This window comes from Dipodomys spectabilis, unplaced genomic scaffold (assembly GCF_019054845.1).
Source record: "Dipodomys spectabilis isolate Male_0828 unplaced genomic scaffold, ASM1905484v1 ptg000050l, whole genome shotgun sequence".
Lineage (NCBI taxonomy): Eukaryota > Metazoa > Chordata > Mammalia > Rodentia > Heteromyidae > Dipodomys > Dipodomys spectabilis.
The window spans coordinates 11051513-11068185 of NW_024870727.1; the positions used below are offsets into that span (position 1 = coordinate 11051513).

The 16673-nt window shown below is 38.7% G+C and overlaps 1 protein-coding gene across 1 annotated transcript in view; it reads left to right on the forward strand.

Moving 5' to 3' along the window:
* Positions 1-16673, forward strand: part of Wdr49 (WD repeat domain 49) — a 121950-nt gene that overhangs the window by 12524 nt on the left and 92753 nt on the right. Inside the window, exons 2-4 of the mRNA XM_042678861.1 lie at positions 5879-6319; positions 10232-10408; positions 11264-11438. Coding sequence (XP_042534795.1) covers positions 5879-6319; positions 10232-10408; positions 11264-11438 — 793 coding nt within the window. The remainder of the gene's footprint in view (positions 1-5878; positions 6320-10231; positions 10409-11263; positions 11439-16673) is intronic.

Below are 16673 nucleotides of genomic sequence, written 5' to 3' on the forward strand. Positions count from 1 at the left end.
CTTTTTGCTTTTTGCTTATGTGGTGCTGAGGAATCGAACCCAGGGCCTCAGGCATGCAAGGCAAGCGCTCTACCACTGAGCCACCTTCCCAGCCCCTCAATTGTGATCTTAAGGACAAAAAAAGTCTGAATAAAGTTTAATTTTAAAAAGGGTGTACTTCTGGAGTACACACACACACACACACACACACACACACACACACATACACACAAATTGCCAGTTTTCCTGGGTCAAAAAAGAAACCTAAATTTAACAAAACTCAAAGTGAAACTTGCAATTTCCTTAAACACAGTTCACTAGAACTGAGCAATGCGGAAAAACTTTTCCAGGCAGAAGAAAATGATTTTCATAATACTCTTTCTTTTTTAAAATTTAATTTTATCATCAAGGTGTTATACAGAGGGGTTACAGTTACATATATAAGGTAGTGAGATCATTTCTTGTTAAATTTGTTACTCCTCCCTCAGTTTCCAACTCTTTCCTTCCCCCCCACACCCATACTCCCCCACCAAGGTCTACAGTACATTTCCAACATATTGTCTTATGAGTATCGCTGTTGCGCTGGTTCGCCCTTTGTCCTTTGTCTCACTCTTTTATTGTTCCCCTTCCCTTATTCAGATAAATGTATATATAATACTTTGGGTACCAAAAGCAAATACAATGACAACAGGGGATAAACCATAGGGGGAAAAACACAAAAGAAAAAAGAAATCACATAGTACATTAAAAACAACAACAACAAAGAAAAACCTCCTATTTCCATATCTTGGAGCTCATTTTGCTTAGCGTCTTCTTATGTGGTCATATGTCCATAGCTATTGAGCTATGACTATCCTAGACAGACACTAATTATTACAAGGGGGGAAACATGGGATCTATGTTTCTTTGGTTCTGGCTTCACTTAATATTTTTTCAAGTCATTACATTTCCTTATGAATGCAGTGATGTCATTCTGATGGAAACATAGAATTCCATTGTGTGTATATATATATATATATTATATTTTCTTTATCCATTCATCTACTGAGGAGCATCTTGGTTCCATATCTTAGATATGGGAAATAATGCTGCAATAAACATTGTGCTGGTAGCTCAAGGCTGAAATCAGGAAAGCAACTCATTTTGTAATAGCCCCTCATGATGCTCTTTCAATGTGAGTCCTGCAAACATGTTTCTAATCATCTAATGTGTGCAAAACCAGGCATGATGGCACTTGCTTTAATCTCAGCACTTAGGAGGCGGAGGCAGGAAGATCAAGGGTTCAGTGTCAGTCTGGGCTACATAGGTAATGTTCCAGCCTCAACTACTCAGGCAGACCTTTGTCCAAACATCAGGGATTATGGCATACTAAGGCTCTAGATCTGATTGTCAGCACCAGAAGTAGAGTAACTTTTGTTTTTGAAGGGAACCAACCACATCCTGAGTGTCAGTTGTCTGATTCTCATAAGAACAATTGGAGACAATAATTCATAATTTTCTCACCCAATAGTTACAAAGAAACAGTAACAATGAATTTACAAAAATTATTTTGTAAGAACTGCATAAAACTATGCTTTACAATTTCACACTTATATTTCATATGGGCTAGAAAAGTTATTCTAAGAGAGGCCAGAGTACTACCTTTTTAATTCAAGGAGACCAGACAGAATATTGACTAATAGGATTGAAAGTCTGTCTCTATAAATATAACATTAGGTAATTCTTATCTGAAAGGCTTATGCTCAAGTTGGAACACATTTTATGCTGAGAGGAAGGTTTTATTAAAGCTATAATGATTAAACTTTCCATGAAGAGGGATGAGAATGATTTTGTGCTCTATTTTATAATTTAGAAAATTAAATTTCCTAAATTCTGGTTTCTTTTATACTCGTCCTACATACTTGTGAATTTAACTTGATATGGACAAATCTTCAGGAACAGCAATTAATATTGAATGGAGCAAGTTAATGTAAAGATAGCTCCTTATGCAGATTTTCTTAGCAGTGTCTCACACAAACCCAGAGAGGTGATAACTGGCCTAAAGGTATACACGTGTTGGATGACAAATTCAGACATAAAAATCCAGATGCTAACTAAATTAGTCCTCATTTAAATACATGTATATGTATGAGTATATAACTTCAAAGATAAAGACAAATTATTTTTCCACCTTATATTAAATCTCATGCAAAATCAGTTTATAACAACTGAATCATGGTACATGAACAGTTATTTTTAGACCGATGTGTTTTCATAGGTTCTTCTCTATGGAGTTATCTCCTGCCTGGAATTGTGGGGTAAGTACTAAAATAATGAAGCAACACCCCCAGTGGCTGACAATAAGACATACACACATATGCATATACACACATAATACATCAGTCTTATATATATATGGGAAACAAGGTTCCTGGCAACAGACTGTCTTAGAACAATTTCCAAATTGTGCTTCTTGTGGCTCTGAAAGAGTATGTATAATTATTTAATTTCAGATCAAAAACTACCATCATGATAATGTTGAGAGATAAAAGAGCTTCTGATTATCCTCTTCGGGATATCTCCTACACATATTTGATCTCCCAAGAAGTATCTTAGAACCACTCAGTTAGCAATGAGCCACTTCTGATTGAGAAAATCAATTTACTTCAGTCAAGAATTATTTACACTTTCACACACACACACACACACACACACACACACACACACACACACACACACGAGTTAAGTTCTCAGAGAACAGTCATTAACAATATGATGGCTCAATTTATGGAGTCCTTAATATTCTTGAAACCCTTCTGAAGGGAATTAACATTTATTGAGTATAAATGGGCTAAACACACATTAAATTATCTCATAGGCTACGCGGACATAAAATTACCAATTAATCTTAAAGCAGTCCCAAGAGTGAGTTATCATGATTCCTATTTAGAAAACATAACTGCATGCTGTGGTGGAGTTGAGCTACACTATCCCACACTCTCCTTCCACAGCCTGGATATGTGCTGTAAGCTGGCATGATTGAATTAATTCTAGTCCTGGAGGTTAAGTAAGGACAATTGAAGAAAGGAGAATCAGGTAGGTGGTTAAAAAAAAAAAAAAGAATGCATTTGTACTTTTAAGCTTATATGAAAAAGATTAGGTAGTTTAATTAAATATTTCACTAATTTATCCAACTTGTTATAAAATAGAATTTATAAACTTAAGATCACATTATTTGTTGAAGCACCATACTTTTAAATGAGTTAGGATAGTTTGTTTAATAGGTCTTGGGGCATAAACTCAGTTCCTGGTCACTGTCCTTGATCTTTTCTGCTCTGCTCTACCACTTGAGCCACAGCTCAATGTTTCGTTTTTTGGTGGTTAATTGGAGACTAAGAGTCTCATGGACTTTCCTGCCTGGGCTGGTTTTGAACCGCGATCCTCAGATCTCAGCCTTCTGAGTAGCTAGGATTACAAGTGTGAGCCCAGCCGAGTTAGGATTTTTAAAACTTAATCTTTTTTGTTTATTTTTTTTATCTTTTTAAGCAAACTCTTAAGATTTAAGCAAAGGTGACAAACACATGGGTTTTAAAACTTAACCCAGAAAAAGTAGTAAGTGAATACCAGTAATGGGGAAACTGATTTTCGGTGGGGATATAGCTAGCTGGAAGTTTTCACTTACTGGCTGGGCCTGGGATGAGCCTACATTTGTTTGATCCATTCAACAATATGCAGGCCCCTGTGCCATGTCTCCTGTCTTGGTTTCTGATGCAGGAAATGTTGACAACTCATCACAAATCTCAATGGACGAATCAATCTGTCAATACTGAGCTACCTACCTATGTGAAATAGAGTCCTTCTTCATTAGTCATCATTGGGATTTGTCAACATGCCTGCTTCCCCAGATTGATTTGCAAGTCTGCATCTATAGTCATGGCACTGATAGTCCTTCACAGACATATGAAAGACATATTAAAATCCAAGTTTCCCAATAGCAAGATGAGGGAGAGGAAGGTAGCAGATGGTGACAGGCACTTGGTCAGCTTGTTTTAGTTCTTAGACTGCTGGGAAGTGTCCTGGTCTTTATTTATTTCTGTTGGTGATTTTTTCTGATTCACATGGCCCCCAAGTGTAGTGGTAAAGTGGTGTAAGTTCAAGAAAGCTGTGACATTGGAGAAAATATATATGTTGGTCTCTTTCAGTATGAGTCTCTTTCAGTTGGCCCTGAGTTCAATTATGATGAATTAGCAACAATATGAAAGAAAGTGTCTTTCAACAGAGTACAAGTGAAACACCACTGTGTGTTCAGCTGACTATTAAAATGGGGTGACCAGAGGGTTACAGACACTTGACCTCATGTTCTCCCTTGGAGCAGTGGCTCAGCATCTGCTACTTGAGTATGCACAAGACACTGCATAGAACATTAGCAGGAAAGCCAGCCTCAAAGCCAGGTGCCTTTTCTGTTCTTTGGAAGGGCCTATTTACATGAGGGGATTGCTTCAATGAAAAATTCGTGGTGTTACAACTTTACTGGTTGTATTCAACCACGTTCAGGAATTCATCTATTTCCCATCATGTCTGTCTTAGTTTCCTGCCCCTGACATAACAAATCAGCATGAACACCAACTTAAATATAACTTAAATATATGAATTTATGAGTTTACAGCTCTGAAGGTCATAAGTTCAAAAGTGGATTTTACATAAATCAAATTCAGGTGTCTCCATGTTTATCCTCTTTCTGGAGGCTCCTTTTCTGGTTCAAGAGGCTTTTAGATTATTTGTTAATATCTACATACCTCTGTGACCTCTCCTTTCATGAACACATCTTTTCTAACTCTTCTGCCTCCCTCTTCGAGTGTAAGGACTTTGTAATTAAGGATGTTGTTTCTAGTCCTGTGAATGATATGTTCCTTAGTCCCTATTCATTAAATTGTAGTACCTTTATAAAGGCTAACATTTTTCTTGGCAATTTTCTTTTTTTTCTTTTTCTTTTTAAATTTTTATTGTGAAAATACCGTACAGAGAGGTTACAATTACATGGGCAAAGTAATGAGTACATTTCTTATCAAGCATTGTTGCCTCTTCCTTTGTTTCTCCTTCCCAACCTTTCCCATCTCCCCCCACCCCCCTCGCCCCACCCGGCCAAAGCTGTAAAGTTTATTTTTCAACATTACTACTTGTACATCTCATTGTTGCAATGGGTCCACCTGTATTCCAATTTAAACGGTTTGTTTTTGCCCTTCCCTTCCACAAATTATACCAAAATCAAAGACAATGAAATCAGGGGTTATACCGTGGGGGAGGGTCATACAAAGCAACAAAGAAATCATCTTATAAATATTTTAGAAACAATGGCAAGAAAGAAAAAAAATTTGAATACTTATTTTGGGGTTCATTTCACCTAACATTAACTTATCTGACCTTTTCTGCTTTTCTCAGAGATATACTAGTTATTGCAAATAAGGGAAACCATGGGACCTATGTTTCTTTGGGCCTGGCTTACTTCACTTAATATAATTTTTTCCAAGTCTTTCCATTTCCTAACAAATAGAGCAATGTCATTCTTTCTGATGGAGGCATAGAATTCCATTGTGTATATATACCATATTTTCTTGACCCATTCACCTACTGAGGGACATCTGGGTTGGTTCCATATCTTAGCTATGGTAAATAATGCTGCAATAAACATAGTTGTGCTGGTAGCTTTAGTACGGTCTTGTTTGTGATCATTTGGGTAAATGCCCCAAAGTGGGATTTCTGGGGAGCTCTATGTGGAGTCTTTTGAGGAACCTCCAAAGTGGTTGAACAAGTTCTTGGCAATTTTCTTAGAATTATTGATAGAGTCTGATATTGGGTAACACGATCCCTTTGAACCTATGCTGTTTTCATTATTGCTTTATTTATTTATTTCCATATCTAGTCCTCAGAGCCGAAGAGAACCATTTGTATGTCCAGAGATGAATTCATGCAGAGGATGACAGAGACCATTGGTTGGGGCACCAAAGAAGAATATGGGGAGCTCTTTGACAAAGTGGATGTGGCCCGGGATGGCTTTATTAATTGGGACAAGCTGACTTCCTTTATTCTGTTATCTCTTTATGAGAAAGATGAGCGAACCAAGGCAATGGTGGTTCCTCAGTGGAACAATCTGGAATTCCTCCCTGGAAAACACAAGGACACTATTCAGAAAGTAATTTTCTTAAAAAGTTCCGGTCGTTACCTGACTATCAGTAAAGAAGGTTTGTTAGGGCTCTGGGGAGAGAATTTAAAGCTCCAAGAAACACTTCCTATCACATCAGATGCCACCAAGCTCAAACATCTGTGGGTAACAAGTCTGGTGTCTCTGGAAAATGTAAACAAGGTAGGAAACCTTTCTAAGTTTTTCTAAACTCCTTTGTAAATAATAATAATAAATAGTAATAATAAAATTAGATAAGATGAAAAGAAAAATGAGGACTAGGGCAGGGGGAATAATGAGGCAGGGCTCCTGATCAGTCTCAAGTGTAACAGCTGCAGTGAGATTTGGCTGACTCCTGGTGCAGGTGCAGGTTATCTGTTCTGGAGGAAATGGAAGTAGAAGCAAATGAACTCCTTGGTTTCCCAAGCTGTTCCCTGCTGCCTTGAAATGATAATGGCTCAGACTCTTAGCTCTGTCTCAAATGCATCCCCACAGCACTGCTAACTGGCAAGTTAAGTTTGTAGCAGACTGGTGACTCCCACACAGAGCAGAGAGGCATGGGACAGCTTAATGTAAAGAGAAACTCTATCAGTCTGACTTAGACCAAATATCTTCACCTGACCAAGGAAAGATGGTGTAAAGAAACTAACTTTGTAGTAGAAGTTGTAGCTTAAAGAATTAATATTCTTTCCATTGTGGGGGTTGAACTTGGGATCTTGTACTTGTTAGGCAGGTGCTGTACCACTTGAACCATGCCCTAGCCCTTTTTGCTTTAGTTTTGTTTTTTTTTCATAGGGCCTTGTGGTTTTGCTCTGGCTAGCTTTATATTTTATATTGTCCATACCACCTTGCCCATATATTAGTTGAAATGGGGTCTTGTTAACCCTTGAACCATGATTCTCCAGAGTAACGGAGGTAACAGGTGTGAACCACTGTACTTGGACAAGAAAATCTATATACTCATGTCTTATGTCACACAGATGATAAAGTTTACTCTGAACAGCTTCATGAGCACATATACAAGCTTAAAGAACAGTTTGTAGAACCTGGAATGCCCTGGGTCACTGAAACCATTGCTAGTCTATTTTCCCTATGTCTACCACATTGACATCTAAAGCTTCATCCAATCATTTCATTTGTCAATACTTCTGCATTTCTATGTTCTTAGCAAAACAAAAATACCAGTACCATACCTATTATTAACAAATAATCACTGGCTTTTATGATACGAACCTCCATCCTAGCTGTGCTAAGATGAAGGAGGACCAGGGCAGGGACCAGAGCAACATTCTATCTCTGTGGAAGAAACTGCGCATGGTGGTATGAACCTGTCATCCTAGGTAGAGTGGATGATATTAATAGGAGGATCGCAGTCTAGGCACATACTCAGGCTGAAAGTGAGACCCTATTTTAGAGATTATGAGTGCAAAAACAGGATTGGAGTTGTGGATCAGTAGAAGAGAATGTGACTTAAAGCATAGGGCTCTAAATTTAAATCGTAGAACTGCAAAAAAATAATAAAATCCTTGATGTCATCAACTAGAGTCATATATCCAGTCTCCTGAGTGTCTTAAGATCTAAGTAAGATTGTTAGCTTTTGAATTATATTTTTTATGGTCCTTTCTTTTTATTTTTTTTGAATCCAAGGCCTCATGCATCCTAAGTAATTGCTCTACTATTGAGCTATACTCTAGTCATTATGACTATTTTGATCTACATGATTTATTATTTTTTCTGGTTTTATTTCTGGCTATTGAAGTTGACGTTTTTGATAGACACTTTGTATCTGTCCCTGAGCGTTTCCCATATTTGGACTTTGCTGCTTATACAGGGGGTGCACACTCAAGTGAGTTGTCGTCAAGTTGAAAGTCTTGTTCAATTTCAGGCTTGTTTGTGTTTTTGGAACAGGTTAGCATTAGGAAGTACAGAACGCTCCGTTCTTTCTAGTTTTAGGATAACATCAGTTATTGTTGATTATTTCATAATCGATCACTAATTAGAGGTTGACAGATGATATCTTCATGTCATCATTTCCTTTGCCTCTACAATCTGGAACACTTCTATTAAAAACAATGTACTTCTCTCATTTAATTGTCATGAGTTACACGTTACATAACAAAGGCAGGATAAATGCCCAGTTCCCCATTTTTATTTACCAGTTTTCAAAATAATGAAGTGTTTTTATGGTATCCTCTAACAGGGAACACTGAGTACTGTTGCAATTTTTGTTATCAATAACATTAAAAATGCATAAATTAAAAAAATTGGCTTTTTTTTCCCCAATCCACTTTGGTATTCTCCCATACCAAGTAGTGTATCATCTTTAGACACAAGTCAGCTTCTGACTTTTTTTTTTGTTTTTTTTTTTTGGCCACTCATGGGGCCTGAACTCTGGGCCTGGGAGCTGTCCCTCAGCTCTTCAGCTCAAGGTTACGCTTGAGCCGCAGCACCATTCTGGCTTTTTCTTCTGCATATGTGGTGCTGAGGAATCAGACCCAGGGCCTCATGCATGTGAGGCCAGCACTCTATCACTTAGCCACCTTTCCAGCCCCAGCTTCTTTGACTTCTTTGAAATCTTTCTTGCTTTTGGGGATGCTAAGATGTCCCAGGATGGTCTTGTATCTTTCCTCTGTGAGGCCTAGAAATAGTAACTTTTTGATAGGCTTATGTGTACCAGATAAACTGTTGCCTAATCTCATAACATTGTTTTCAGCTATGGTAATTTACATAGCTTCAAATCTTTCACAAATATTGAGACTTTTTAAAAATCCCCTAATACACGGTATATCTGAGAGGACAGTGTCTTTTGCTGTTCTTGGGTGAAATGTCCTATTAATATGTGTTAGACCTAATTGGTTTATTTTTTTTTCAAGACTTGTATTTTCTTTGTGATCAGTTACCCATTTGCTTTGTCTGTTACTGAAAGTCAAGTTATCATTAAAATGTTTTTCTTCAATTCTTTCAGATTTTGGTCTGTATTTTGTACTCTGTTAGAAAAAATGAGAATGCAAATGTTCTCTTGTCAGTAAATATGTTAAGTCTAATGAAGTCAGTACTTCAATTAAAAAGCAGATAATTGGCAAAATGGTTTTTTACTGAATTATTTATACAAATTTATTAATAATCTGGTAGAATACCATACACACACACACACACACACACACACACACACACACACACACACACACACACACACATTCATAGTCGGAGGAAGTCCTAAAGTTTGAACTCACAGCTTCATGCTTGCTAGAAAGGCACTCTACCATTTGAATCATTCCTCCAGCCCTTTTTGCTCTGGCTATTTTTGAGACAGGATCTCATTTTTTGCTCAGGCTGGCCTGGAAAATATTTCACCTATTTGTACTTTCTGCTACAGCTGAGTAAAAGGTGTATATAAGAACATCCAGATTTTTCTGTTGATTATAGGGTCTGGTGGGATTTTTACTTAAGCTAGCCTCTAACTTCAATCCTTCTGATACCTACCTACTGAGCAGCTAGCATTATAGGCCTTGCTCCTTTATTTAGGTATTGTTCCTTTTATTTTTTCTTTCTAACATAATTGTAATAGCTGAGTTAAAGTATTTGACTATCAAATCCAACAGGCAGACTCCTACAAGGACAGTTTGTCCTGATTCACTTTTGTGCTGTTAAATCATTTACCTTTACAACAAAGGTCCTTTACAATGGACCTTTTATGATTTTATATAAGTTACACAGTTGTCTAAAAACGAATTGATTTCTGTGAATGACTGCTTACTTCATAAAACATCATTAGGGAAGTTTTTGGTGTGTTTGTGTGATGCTATAGCTTTCTGTGCCTCTTTTGAATGTAATTAGTCCTTTAAATTGCTATGGCTCATAGATTCTGGTGGGTGTGTAAAGTAGAAATAAGAGAGAAAGGCTGTTAGACTACCTCATGGAGACAAAGCTAGAAAAAAGTATATTTGTGTCAGCCCTTCTATACTTGTGTAATATGATCAAGGACCCTCAATGGATGAGGTCTGATTTCTTAATTTTATTTGCATGTCTGCTTTGTAGATTGAGTCTACAAAATATACCACAAATGCCTCACACTATTCTATTCTGCTATTTTAGATAGCAGTAGCTTTTACAACTAAAGAGATTTGCTTCTATGATCTACTATCCAAGGAAGACTTTCCTTGTCAATACAAAGTTCAAGGCCTGAAAGGAGCACCAATTTGCATGGATTATTGGTACGATCCTCTTGATGCCAATGAATCAGTTCTGTCTTTTGGAGATATAACTGGAAAGGTAAGTGAGGGATGAGAAAGGGTGAGCATTGTGGATTTAGTCATCAAACTTCAGCTCAAAGTAGAAATTAAAATACCATAAATATGGCATTCTACATTATAGGTTATGTGGTCACATATTATGGATGGCAAAGAGATGGATTAGATGACAATTCGTCGTCTTGCCTGTAAAAACAAATCTTCATTGTGTTATTCTGTTTTGTGTATATTTACATTTTCCTTATTTAGAAAAAAATAGTTGGCTAATATTTTTTCATCATAAAATGCCCAATCTATTAGGTTACAGTATTAATAAAAGGTTAATGTTAAATGGAGCAAACCTATCTTTCAGAGCCCTTTTAAAGCAATTCTGATTTTCATTGAGAAGCTTTGAGGTGCTTAGTTCTATGTGCACTAAGGAGTATTATCCCAGTATCATTTAACAAAGGGATGGAGGCATGGGAGAGGGCAGTATGGAAACCTAGGGGCTAGGGAGTGATTCCTGCCTTCCTGTCAAATGCACGAACAATTACTACTTACTGAATGACACTGGAAGATGCCAGAGACCTCTGAAGCAGCTTAATTTGAATACTTTCCTTTTGTAATCGTGAAAGCTATTTGTCCTTACTCTTTGTAAGCCACAAGTACATCTTAATAGCCAGTAATAAGCTGTTCTTGGTCATCTCTTCACCAACTTTGTAATTGCTCTCTCTTTTTTTAACCAGAATTGCTCATATCCTTTTGATAATCACGAAGCACTTCTTCTTTAACTATCTGTTCCTTATTGATCTTAATGAACATAGACTCCTAGAAGATAATCACCCTACCTGTGTTGTCTTTTTTTTTTTTTTTTTGATATTGTTCCATGACTCTCAAGGTTCAAGCAATTGCTTTCACGGCAGCCTTGATTTCCCTGTTTGAACGGCCTGCGAGTGACTGTGAAGATGAGGAAGCCACCACAACCATCACTTGGGCAGAGCTGGTCTCTGGCTCTCACAAATGCTGCTATGTATTACAACATGCTCTCCATCATGGAGCCTGGGTCCGGCAAGGTACTGAATTCGATCAACATTTATATCCTTTGATCAAAATGTTTTCACAGAAAATGTGTAAGTCTAGGTACCAGTGAATGGTTCCCTGGATGTGTTGGTTTGGACTCTGCTATTCCTTTCCTGTTGGCAGAAATCAGGTCTAAAACCTTTCCATTTAAAATGGATGCTTCCTTCAATTAGCTCAGGTGAACTGTGCACTCAAGCGCTCTCACAAGAAGGAAGAAACTCATCATAAAACCTACTTAGCTTCCACCCAACTCTAATTGTAACTCTCATCATTGTGTGGCATTCAGGACTGCTAATAACACAATAACATCTCCTTTGTTTTCTTTGTGTTTTTAATACATGTGTCAGTATTTGGACTGCTTTCAAAATGAAATTGTCTTAATTTTCATCTTCCCCTCCCTCTCTCTTTCCCTTCCACTTCTCCATCTTTCTGTGATATAATGACTGAGTTCCTGTCATTTAGAACACTTGAAATTCACGGTAATAAATTTTTACTGAAGCAAAGAATGATATTTGTAAAACAGAAATGTCAAAGGAATAACTCAGTTTCAGGAATGAGGGTATGAACATACTGATTTAAGATAAGGTTCACCTTTCTTACTTAAAACTCTGAGGAGACAATGATTTTTTTTATCTTGCTTAAGTGGGTCTGTATTATCTTTTAACAGAAAAATAATTACAATCTTGAAATTCTTTGAAAGTACATATAGCCATTTGGGCAACAGTAGGGAGATAGAAATATCTTGAACCTCAAGGAATTTTCATTATTAACAACTGTCTCCTTGTATGAGCAAATATGTTGGGAATTATAGACTGAGAAAATTATAGATATGAGCATAAAATTGCCCAACAAACAAAAAAATATTGACCTTTTTTATTGCTTTGAAAGGTGGCATCTCACCTTTGTCTGACCAGGGCTGGTAGGTTACATAAAACACTTTAAAATGATAGCAAAAATCACTAATTGCCATAGTAATTAATGGAGCTAGTAGTGCCAGGGAATTGAGATCCAGACAGTAGCTCGAGTCTCCTCTGGGAGCCTTCCTAATTGATGGGAATTAACTTTGGAAGAGAAGCCAGATTTAGTGTCTTGCAGGTTGTTGCTCTAATTCCCTGAATCCATCAGTCCTCCAACCAAAATGAGGCAGCACCACTGGGCAGCTAGGAAAGCTACTTCTCCCACCAGTCCAGCCCTGCCTGAGCTTACAGCAGTTCAGATCCGCTGGGAGCTGGTCGTCTCTTCCTGCAACTTCTATACCTTTTTCTATGTGTTCAGACTTTTGTATAAGAAAGATGTATCTGTTTGGTGTTTTGAAATGCACTAAATCAATTGCGTTATCCTTTAAGAAGATATCAACAGTAATAGGTATTTGTTTATTTGTGCGTGCGTGCGTGTGTGTGTGTGTGTGTGTGTGTGTGTGTGTGTGTGTGTGTGTGTGATATAGTGTGGTGTGCTGATCCTGGGGCTTGAACTCAGGGCCTGGTGCTGTCCCTAAGCTTTTGTGGTCAAGGCTAGTGCTCTACCGTTCGAACCACAGCTCCACTTCCAGCTCTTTGGTGGTTAATTAGAGTCAAGAGTCTCATGGACTTTTCTGCCTGGGCTGGTTTTGAATTTTGGGATTCTCCGATTTCAGCCTTCTGAGTGGCTAGATTTTTTTTTTTTCAGGGTCAAGACCATAACTTGAACTCTGTACCTGCTGCTTTCTCTCATTGGCTAGCACCCTACCAACTGAGCCATGCCTGGATTTCTAAATTTTTACAAATACATTTTGATTACCATCCCCTCACCCCCCCCCCCCCCCCAGTAGTAAAGATTGAACTTGAACTTGCTAGATGAGAACTCTACTACTTGAGCCACCCTTCTAGCTGGTGATTTTTTTTTTTTTGGGTCCGGTCGTGGGGTCTGAACTCTGGGCCTGGGCGCTGTCCCTAAGCTCTTTAGCTCAAGGCTAGCGCTCTACCACTTGAGCCACAGTGCCACTTCTGGCTTTTTTCTTTTTGCTTATGTGGTAATGAGGAATTGAACCCAGGGCCTCATGCATGCAAGGCAAGCGCTCTACCACTGAGCTACCTTCCCAGCCCTAGCTGGTGATTTAAAAAACAAACAAACAAACCATGAAATAGATTCAATGATTCTTTCTTTCTTCTTTGAAATGGTGGTTGCTTCAAACTACACAGAGCCCCATGGTGATATCAGAAGATGGAACTCCAAGTCCAAAGTAAGAAATAAAACAGAAACAAGAAAGCATGCAATAAACGTAAAGATGCTGCTGTGCTATCTCATAAGACTCTTCACGTGAAATTCTTCAAAACTTCAAACAAAAAAAGAATTCTTAGAAACAACCCCATTTTCTCTTGGCAAATGTTGTAGGGTGGCTTAATTCGTCTTACCCTAATGGCACTTAATAATATTACTAACAGCTTTTAGTGATCACCTTGCATTTCCAAGTCCTGTATCCACACTGAATAATTGCTATGACACAGGGTCAATTCTGATGTGCCTATGGGGCAGATACATTACTGATTGCTTTATTATTTTTTTATTTTTTGGGTCTGGTCGTGGTGCCTGAACTCTGGGCCTGGGTGCTGTCCCTCAGCTCTTCAGCTCAAGGCTAGCACTTTACCACTTGAGCCACAGCGCCACTTCCAGGTTTTTTCTTTTTGCTTATGTGGTGCTGAGGAATCGAACCCAGGGCCTCATGTAAGCAAGGCAAGCACTCTACCACTGAGCCACCTTCCCAGCCCCTGCTTTATTTTTATAAATGACAATGTAACAGTGGAGTGGAATGATGGGAAGCCAACCTCTTAAGGTACAAATATGCTCTGGATGTCTTTTTCCTTCCTTCTCAGAATGTTGCATGCAAAACTTTAAAAAACATTCCCCTTCTAAATTTACTGAGAATATTAAAAGCAAAGAGTAATTTTCTCCAGTTCTTCCCATTCCCTGGCTTGATATTTAAAAACAAGAACAAAAACCAAAACAACTTCTCTATGATGACCTATCACTTACTTATCTCAGTTCACGGAGGGAAGGAAATGCTTCTTTTTATCAGATAATTTGATTTTAAGGAAATGGCTTTGCTCTCACCTTTTATTCACACATCTTCAGGAGCCATGGCATTCTACAATTTAATCAGAAACAAGTTACATCTTGGTTTAGATATAAGGTGTGAATTGCGGACACTCCAATATGTAACACTGCTGACCCATAAAATGTCACTTGGTAAAACTTGCAGATTGAAATCTCAAAGCAATGTTTTGGACACACCAGAGCACAATGCTCTTTTACATATGTCTTTTTTTTTTTGTTGTTGGTCCTGGGGGGCCTAGGTGCTGTCCCTCAGATCTTCAGCTCAAGACTAGCACTCTACCATTTGAGCCACAGTGCCACTTCTGGCTTTTTTGCTTATCTTGTGCTGAGGAATCAAACCCAGGGCCTCATGCATGCAAGGCAAGCACTCTACCACTGAGCCACCTTCCAAGCCACATATGTCTTTATAGCTTTAAAACTAAAGGTGTCAGAGCTGGGAAGGTCCCTCAGCTCTTCAGCTCAAGGCTAGCGCTCTACCACTTGAACCACAGCACCACTTCTGGCTTTTTTTGCTTATGTGGTGCTGAGGAATCGAACCCAGGGCCTCATGCATGCAAGGCAAGCACTCTACCACTGAGCCACCTTCCCAGCCCAGGGATTGTATTCTTATCCCCTCATTTTCCTTCTGCCCTTTTTTTCATCTGTTCTCTCCTTCTAGGGAAGAAATGAAGAAAAAGGAAGATGGCAGGGAAGGAAAAAGAAGGAAAGAAGTTGGGAAGGGAAGGGAAAAAAGGGAAGAAGGGGAAGGGAGGGAAAGAGAGGGGAGGGGAAGAGAAGGGAGGAAGGGGAATAGAGGGGAGGGGAAGGGAAAAGAAACAGGAAGGAATCAGATCCTATAAAAAGTTAGAATTTTTCAGGATGCCAGTGGCTCCTAGCTACTCAGGAGGTTGAGATCTAAGGATCATGGTTCAAAGCCATCCCAGGCAGAAAGATCTCCTTGAGACTCTTATTTCCAATTAACTGCTCAAATACTGGAAGTAGAGCTGGGACTCAAGTGGTAGAGTGCTAGCCTTGAGCACAAAGAGGTTCAGGGAGAGTGCCCAGGCCCTGAGTTCAAGAACCACAACTGACAAAAAAAAAAGACTTTTTATCTTCTTTAGGGAATATTTTCAGGGACATAAGATCATCTGTTGCTACTATAACTTTACTAGAATCATGAAAAGTGTAAGTTCTGATATGTATTCCTATTCAGGAAGTAACCTCACTGAATAAACTTTGGCTTGCAGAAATATGATGGATTATTATCACTTGACACACACTAAGTCAGTATCATAAGATCTAAAGAATATACCGTTACACTCTGGTATATCTTCAAATCCATGAAAATTATTTAATATAATTATAAGACAACCAAAAAATATTTCTACCCTAATAATTTCTCCCATTTGATCCAACTGACAACTTTAGTTTAGTTTTGTTTTTTTTGTTGTTGTTGTTTTTTGGGGGGGGTCCAGTTGTGGGGCCTAAACTGTGGGCCCACTAGAACTAGAGTTCAGGCCCTACAACCAAGCAAAAATAAATAAATAAATAAATAACACAACCCCTGTGGGGACAGGCACCAGTAGAACTGTGAAGGAATTAAGAAAGGAAAATCTGGAGATGGAGTATGGGATTGATCTGGGGTTGAAGGTCATGTGGTGCAGAAATGGAGTTGGCAGTAGGTGGAATTCCACATTCGGTCCTGGCATGCGCATGGCAGTATGGCTTTTTAGAAACAGAAGATACAGCAGTACTGAGAAGGAGTGCTCACAGCCAGAGAGAGCGGGGGCCAGTCCCAATTAGCCAGGTGCCCTTGGGCAGATTGGATTTTGGGATGCCTATCTTCTCCTCAGCAAACTCTGGATAGGATAATTTATCCAGCAAAGATTATTACAGAGTGAGAACTGCAGGCCTGCAGCCTGGTACAGGAGCGAGAGTTCACAGATTGTTTTCACAATGATAAAAAGTAACCCATAGGTCAAGAGGAAGTTACATAATGGGGGATGAGTAAGAAATATAATATCCAAGTGGTACTCTAATGCAGAGCAGAGAGGTGGACCATTCTGGGGGCTGGCAAGCCTTCTGTAGCCCATAACCCCCTTCCCAGTGACTTGAACTGCACATCCGTGAGGCAGTGCTGCTACGCAGAGTTCCTCTTT